This window comes from Taudactylus pleione, unplaced genomic scaffold, assembly GCF_031769625.1.
Source record: "Taudactylus pleione unplaced genomic scaffold, aTauple2 ptg000372l, whole genome shotgun sequence".
Taxonomy (NCBI): domain Eukaryota; kingdom Metazoa; phylum Chordata; class Amphibia; order Anura; family Myobatrachidae; genus Taudactylus; species Taudactylus pleione.
This window is the reverse complement of record NW_028284773.1, coordinates 16211722-16220176: the sequence shown is the minus strand read 5'-3', so window position 1 is coordinate 16220176 and position 8455 is coordinate 16211722. Positions and strand designations below refer to the sequence as shown.

The following is an 8455-nucleotide window of genomic DNA, read 5'->3' as shown; positions in this document are numbered from 1 at the left end:
CGTTCGCTCGCTCAGACATAGAGGCGTCCACAGAACGCAAAGAGCGAGCGCTCAATTTAAATAGCTGGCCCCTTTTTCTGAACGACCGTTCGCAAATAGCGTCCGGCTCTGAATCAGGCCCAGAAGAAGCACTGAGTAGAAAAAAAAAAGTAATTGTTTTAGTATAAATGTTTCTTACACAAGAAAGAAGATGCTGGGCTGGGGCTGGAGAGACATAAAGGGGGAATGAGCCTGCATGGGATGTGAGTACAGCACAATGGGACAAGGGGAGCACAGCACAGTAATACCATGCCCCCTTCTGTGATGTCACACCCCTTTTCAGGGTCCAACAATATGGGGGGGGGGGGGGGTGTCACCAGCCAAATTCTTGCCCATGTCACTAATTTTCCTAGGGTCGGCTCTGCTTGCCCCAACTTTGCAAACCCCACAATTTCCTCTACTCGCCCTCTGTACATCGCCTGCATAGTAATGCTCCTTTACGCCCAGCTACACCTCTTCAGTCGCAAATGTACTGTAGATGCGACTGAAATGCGTTGGACTCTGCATCGCCTGTACACTTCGGACCTGATTCAGACCCGCTCGCAGCTCTCAAGTCTGAAATGTGTTTTTTTTTTTGTGTGTCACAAAAGATAAAAAATTGCATTTTTGATGCTATTATTATTATTAATGGATAATTAATCGTCACATGTAAAACCATATAATCCATTATCCATTTATTCTATTTTCATCATCCTTGTAACATGGATTACAATAGACGGCCCCATTGTCTTCTTTGCTGTCTGTGTTGGCATATCGTGTTGTGTCCACTGGAGGCCAGTCGGGATCATTCTGAAGTGCTCTATATAATACTCTGTACTGGCTGTGAGACCGATAATTAAATAATCTTTTTAAAAACAGCCAAAGTCGTCTATTCTCAATAATAACTTCCTGAAAAATAAAAAAGAAAGAAGATAAAGCAATGAGTGGTATTCTGATTTCATACCAATAATTTTGATTTTATCAGATAAAAAATATTCAAGATATATTGCACCTCTTCAGTCGCAAGAGTAGATATTATCAAAATGTTTATGGCTCTGCACTGCCTATACCTGCAAGTGCTCATTTTCTGAGCATGCGCAGAGCAAATTCACACAAGATGCACTTCCTAAATGGGAATACATTCATCTGCATCAGTCTCTTAAGTGACTTTAGATATAAGACAGGAGTACAAAATAAAACATTCCAGGGGCATAGTGTGGGTAGAGCCAGGGCCGTTTCTAGGGGAGGGCAGCCTGTGCCATTATACACAGTGCTCTGACTCCTACTGTTACTAACTCCGGCCTGTGACAGTCTGTGCTGCGCTCCCCCCCGGCTGAGTCCCTATGTGTCCCCATCCTTACCCTGCAGTGCCAATTGCACTCTCGGCAAGGTGACAGAGATTTGGTATGACGCGGCTGCGTCGTGACATTATGACGTAACATTATGCAGCTGCACAGAGGCCAAATGTATTTAAGGAGTTGAGTGAGTGGGGAACTGGGTGGGGGACACCGGCACCCAGCACTGCCAAGTGGCCAGAGCATCTCAGAGAGGGAGACAGGTTTGTTTTTGAGCAGCTCCCTGCTGTCAGACTCTGCTGCGGGACCGCAGGTGGCCCTTCAGGTGCACAATGCCACATTACCTCAGCTATCGACAGGTTAAGTGTAATTTTATTGTCTATTGTTTATTTATCTGTGGGAGCCAATGTGATTTTTTTTTTATGTTGAGGGCAATGTGTTTATTTTACTTCTGTGGGGGGCAATGTGTTTATTTTACTTCTGTGTGCGGCAATATGTTTATTTTACTTCTGTGGGGAGCAATGTGTTTATTTTACTTCTGTGTGCGGCAATGTGTTTATTTTACTTCTGTGGGGGGCAATGTGTTTATTTTACTTCTGTGTGCGGCAATGTGTTTATTTTACTTCTGTGGGGGGCAATATGTTTATTTTACTTCTGTGGGGGGCAATATGTTTATTTTACTTCTGTGGGGGGCAATATGTTTATTTTACTTCTGTGGGGGGCAATATGTTTATTTTACTTCTGTGTGCGGCAATATGTTTATTTTACTTCTGTGGGGAGCAATGTGTTTATTTTACTTCTGTGGGGAGCAATGTATGTGTATTTTATTCCCATGGAGGCTAAGTGTATGTGTTTTTTTTTCCCATGGGGGGGTGGACTGATGGTGTGCCATGTAAATTTGAAAATGTTGTTACTGTGTGGCATAATGTGTAAGGGCATTACTGTGTGTGGCATAATGTGTAAGGGCATTACTATGTGCTGCATAATATGGTGTAAGGGGCGTTACTAGTAAAAATTACCCTTATGATTCACACTTTGATTTTTAATTGCATATGAAATGGCTTAGTTGACTGGGTGATGTCATCCATAAATTATCTAATGCACATTAGAAGTTTGGGGCTCATGCCGAACAGGAAAACAGCAGTTGGCTTTGTTGTCCCTAATCCTATCATTTATTCATAAGCCATAAGGTAGTCTCTTCATTTGAGGCCACTCCCCTTATTGTGAGACCATGCCCCTTATTTGGAGGCCACATCCCCTTTTCGAGGGGCGCCCGTCAAAGGCGACTATCATATGCTTGTTTGGAGGGAGGTGCATTTTGACTGTTTGCTCTGGGAGCCATATCGTCTAGAAACTGCCCTGGGTAGAGCAACCAAAGCGTGTGCCCCGGGCGCCAGACACTCTGTTGAGAGTTACATTGGAACTAACAGTTTACCTGCTCAGTTTGAGTCTGAATAACAGCTGAGCAGATACAGCAGCTGTACTCAGTGGTCTCAGTTTCACCCTGAGTGCATTACTTACCTCCACGCTGCTTCGTACTGGCAGCTAATGGTGCAACTCACAATCACTGATAGGTAGGGAGCACTGTGACGAGGTCACTGCAATCCCAGCCTATCACTGACAGAGAAATGCAGCAACAGGCACAGGGGCAGGCTTCTTCACCAGCACCTCTCTCCGTGGAGCGTTTTAAAGGTAAGAAGTGGAGGAGGATGTGGGGTATATTTGATGTGTGTGTTTATTTTCTGCATGGGGTGGGGGCGTAGTAATGGATGAGGGATGGGGCGGGTAAGGGACCATTGCTACACCACTGAACATGCTAAAGCAGAGTGATATTATAAAGAAGACAAACTAATACAGTAGTTAAGTAGATTGATTATTGAAATAAGTGACAGCAGCTAAGTGAAAAGTTTATCAAACTTACATTATAAACTAAGTTGTTAAACAATTAAAACAAACATATAATCTACTTTGCATAAGAATTCATTTTGCACATCCATGTGTTTCATTACTTACTGACCCTGGGCTTCCGGCATCGGGATATGAACCGGCAGCTATTCAGCCTCCGGGATTTCATACCCAACCCCAATTCGTGTGTATCCCAAAAAGTAATGTTAAAAGCAGGACTTAGCACTACATACCCATTGTATGTTATCTTACCTCTACAGTGAAAGACACAAGGAAGAAAATGATCAGCAATATGAGAATGGCCACCCTCCATATGGTGGGAGTGCAGACAAGCTGGAAATAGAGGAAAGCATACTGTAATTCTCTATGACAAACATCATGCAAATTTACTTCACTATCTAGATCTGTATCTCACATCTAATTATCTAATCTATATTATTGTGTTATTATGAGACAGTTTTTAAGATATAAATTGATAGTTTGATTCATAGATAGCTAGATTTACTGTCACAATTGTTTATCATTGTTTATCTCCTCTTGGGTGTCACAACTATACCTGAAGTTTAAAATACTTAGAACTTTGAGTGTGAAAAAACAATGAGTTCAGTTTTTTTCTCCTCTACCCATCTCATTCTTTCGATATGACCATCCTTCACGTCCATTGAGAAGTACCACTTCAATTCTTTCTTCTTTCGACAAAGCCATATTTAATGTGTGTTGGTCAAAAAAAATATAGTTAATGAGATTTCCTATGTGTCCAGACTTTAGGGACACCCTGTATAACATTTCCAGGATTTGGCCATTTCTTTTCCTGGAACTACTAAAACTATCTTTCATGCCCTTTTCATGTCCCTACTCAATTACTGTACCCTCCTCCTCGCCAGTCAATCTTTGCTGTCCCCCTTTGTCAGACTCTTCACTGGCTCCCTATAACACAAATATTCAAACTCCTTTCATTCATTTAAGAATGTATTTAAACAACTCTACGCCTACAGTACATCTCAAACCAAATCCTGGACTTATCAACTCATGTATGCCCAGTATAGAGATGTGAATAAATGTTTACTGAGCAGATGCGAGTTCTCTACCCTGGGCATATGCAGTTGAGTGGATGAAAAAGTGAAGAGAGGAGGACAGAAGACAGGAGGGAAGGGAGGGTACTGAAAATCGCATTGTTGACTGGTCCCAGAGGAGGGGGCCTGTTAGCAGGATCCACAAGACCAGGCCCATCTTAGGACAGGGCTGGAACTAATACTGCTGGAAGACCCACAAGTTGTGCAAAAGTGAGGGCTTCAGCAGATTACTTAAAATGTAAGGTGCTACATAAAAAGAACCCTGATGGTAGATGGGCAGACCTTATACTTTCCAATGAACTGTCCAAGGAAGAAAAAGAGGCCTTTTATATGCCCAATGGGCTTTCAGGTCTTGTTTGTTCTGCACAAGTTTAGGCAGCAAAGTTTAAATGTTTACTCTTAAATTTTAAACTTGTTCTAAGCTTGTTCTAAAATATTTACAAAAACTGTTTGTCAACTGAAAAGCACCATTTGTATCTGAATAGCGGTAAATGTAACACATTAACCTATAGATATGGGCGTAACTACCATAGGTGCAAGTAGTTCAGCTGCTATGGGACTTAGGGGGACCCACCTTCCTTTTCAGTAACATGTGTTATATCCATTTTTCACCATTGGGTGGTACATAGGGGCCCTTACAAACTTTTGCTATAGGGCTTTAAAATACCTAGTTACACCCTTGCCTATAGCAGCCATTGTTTTTGTGTTCAGAAAGAAATATCCCCTATGTACAGTTTCCATCAATCTCTGTTGGCATATTACTATCTATTGCATCTGATTCATACTAGTGAGAGGGAAACCTAGGAGCATCGACATTAGAGATATCAGCAGTGTGGCTGAGAGATAGAGTGAGAGGAACAGTGGGTAAGGGAATGAGGACCTGATTCAGACCCGGACGCAAAGCAGCGCACTTTCGCAGCCAACAAGGGCCGGGTATGCAAATTCAGCGATCGCACGGCCAGGTTTAAGGACGCCCTCTATGTTTTTGAGAGCGATGGCAGAGTGATCGCACGCCGGTGTAATGATGCCCACTTTTCTGTCTTAGCACACATCATCTCCAGGAAGTGTATGATTATACACTAACATCGAGAGCCATCGGAGCTGCACGCAGCCCTTGAGGTATACCCTATCCTGTCGCAAGCACTGCGATCACTGCAGGCTGAAATACAACCAGGTGACGTGTACAGTGATGCTGCCATGCTAATTATGAATGCCCAAAGAACGGCATTTTGACGCTCAGACACGCCTGCATTCGCACAACCACTCTCCCGTTTTCCAGGACCTTCCTGTTACCACTCACAAATGGTGCTGTCACTCAAAGTAGTGCTCAGTCTGTGTACTATGAGCGCACGATTACCAATCGCAGTGACTGGCTCGTGCACGCGCACTGCGACACATATGCAGACGGGCGACAATCGCACATAGCGAGTGATTGCGGCTTAGCGTCCGGATCTGAATCAGGCCCTGAGTGAGAGAAAAAGGCGACGAGGCCCAAAGGAGAGCAGCTGGGCAGTGAGAGAAGGGGTTACATGGGATGGAGATTGGGGAACATGGGGAGCATGAACGGACAAAGGAAACAAATAAGGCAAAGGAGGAGAGTCACATGGAAGACATAAGGGAAAGGTGATGAAACACAAGGGAGACTTTATAGAAAGTTGGAGGCTTCAATGGAGGAATATGTAAACACACAAATGAGAGGGGAGATTGAACTCATGCGAGAGTGATAGGTCACAGGAGAAGGGGGGCACAGGGCAGAGAGAGAGAGAGAGAGAGATACTTAGGGGCTGATTCAATTTGTGGAAATGCCAGCAACAGCACATCAACTTGCCCCAATCTCACCCCAAATCATGGATTTTTGATGCTGCACACAAAATCCTGCAATCTCGGGGATACTGTAAGTGCTTCGGATGATACACTTAGGCGTGGGGCAAGATGAACACAGATTTTAGTGAACAGCATAATTTACTTCACAGAAAGGGTAGAAAATAAACAATATAAATAAACATGCGCTGCACAAATACTCCATAAGATCCACACTGCACAAATACTGGAGACATTACCAATTCCAATCCTGATGATATAATGCGATGTGGGAAACAACAACACATAAATCCGGACGTTGTTAATGATTGTAACACTTACTTGTAGTGCTCTGTATAAACGTTCAATGTCAGCGAAGAGGATGAAGAGACACAAAGATAGTTGTACTGGCAGCAAACAAATAAAAATATCTGTGTATATAAAAACAATACAGTCAGTATAATATTATATAAATGTTTATAGCTCTACAATGTATTTCACACCACTGCATAAAACAAGCATTGTGAAACAGTCCGTTGACTCATGTGGGTCATGGGTTCAGCAATAATTAGTGGATTATTTGTAATACATCTGTAATTGGAGGAGACACCCTTGAACAGAATTTACCACTACTTATTTGCATCAGGCTAGTGATGAAGTTAGGAGGAACGCCCATCACTTTTCTGCCGTCTGACCTCATTGCAACAACACCTTTGTGTGCACACTCTATGAAATACATGCGCAGTTGCAAATATTCGCTCAATTAGGTGAACATCGGCATGTGTGTGACTCAGAACCAAGCCCAGGGTGTGTACTGCACCAGTTTTACTTATACCTACAGTGCATGATTCGGAGGAATGGGGCAGTATGAGGGAGCTGTATTGTAGGCCAAATACTTTAAGGGCATGTTTGCGCATTTACAATCACATGCACAGGGTCACCCAGAGGGGTGGAGCGGGTACTAATTACCCAGGTCCGGGCTTGTTAGATGGGCCCTGCAGCTGCCAGGGTCCAATTACGCCACCCAGAGCCGTAACTAGACTTTTTGGTGCCCTGTGCCAGAAAGAGCATTGATGCCCCCCTCATTTTTCAAAGGGACATAGGGCCTGATTCAGACCCGCTGAGCGCTCGCAAGCGGGTCGATGTTGGCCCAGTGCGCATGCGCACAAGGGAGCCGGCTCCATCGTGCGCAGGCGCGAGACCCGGATAGCGGCGGCCAAGCCGTCGCTCCGGGTCTCGCTACAAAGGGGGCGCGCTGTCGATGGTGAGTGACAGCAGGCCCCCTTTGGTGGGCGTGCCGGGGGCGTGGCTGGCTAGACGGAGGCGTTCCCATGGGAACGCCTACCGTCTGGGGCCGGCCCCACTGACATCACAAGTGATGTCAGTGGGAGTGCTCTCGGTTCTGATAGAGCCGAAAGCACTCCAGGGCTTGCGGCAGATGAGACCCTACCACAAGGGTCTCATCGCAAGCCTGATGGTTGACCATCGCGACCATCTTTTTGGCCGCTCGCTATAGCTGTGGGTGGTCACCCACAGCTATGCGAGCAGCCAGGAGGCCGCTCAAAAAATATAGAGGGACGGCCCTGATTCAGAGCGAGCGCTCTGTCAGAGCATCCAGCTCTGAATCAGGGCCATAATGCACCCAAAAAAGGGCCATGGCTTCATGGGGAAGGGCCAGGGAAGAGATAGGAGAGGCCAGGAGATGAAATAAGAGGAAGCTACAAGCAAGAATGATAATAAACAGAAATTTGACAGTCCCAAACAGTGCTCCCTGACCTGTGGTTCCCTGTGCGATGGCACCGGCCGCACTACCCTAGCTACGGCCCTGCGCCCACCCCCTTTACCTGTCAGCAGCAGCAGCCTCTCTCCCCAGCTCAGCTGCTCTGTGCTGGGCTGCTGCTGAGAAGCAGTCATCTCTGGTTGTGTGATCATGCTATTCGCAAAATACTTTTTATATTTTATTTCTTTATAAGGGTGTGTGGCCACAACTCCCGTGATCAGGCCATGCTCCCCTGAATATTATCCCAGGCTCGGCCAAACCTTCTACGGCCCTGCACATGCATACTAGAATAAAGGCGACTCTGCACCTGAGAAAACAGTGTCATTTGGAAGTAGTGCGGAGGAGCAAATACAATGATGATAATGACAGTCACCTGTACCAGCAAACCACTAGTGATTGCCTGTTTGCAAATGATCTGATTGATTGGTGCTTCCTTTGTGACTTGGGGATATATACTATATTATGCTTTTGCAAGCATTTTTAAGCAAATATATTTACATTTTTGTGGATGCTGGTGCTGTATCAGAAAGGTTTGGTAGTATAATTGATGCTTAATGGCAAATTAAGTTGTTGCTTATAAAAGA

The 8455-nt window shown here is 44.8% G+C and overlaps 1 protein-coding gene across 1 annotated transcript in view; it reads right to left on the bottom strand.

The window, feature by feature from the left end:
- Positions 1 to 330: 330 nt before the first annotated feature.
- LOC148508309 (putative cation-transporting ATPase 13A4) overlaps positions 331 to 8455 on the bottom strand; it is a 149478-nt gene continuing 141353 nt past the window's right edge. Inside the window, exons 28-30 of the mRNA XM_088444764.1 lie at positions 6434 to 6522; positions 3471 to 3551; positions 331 to 927 (exon numbers count right to left, since the gene is read on the bottom strand). Coding sequence (XP_088300890.1) covers positions 706 to 927; positions 3471 to 3551; positions 6434 to 6522 — 392 coding nt within the window. The 3' untranslated portion in view covers positions 331 to 705. The remainder of the gene's footprint in view (positions 928 to 3470; positions 3552 to 6433; positions 6523 to 8455) is intronic.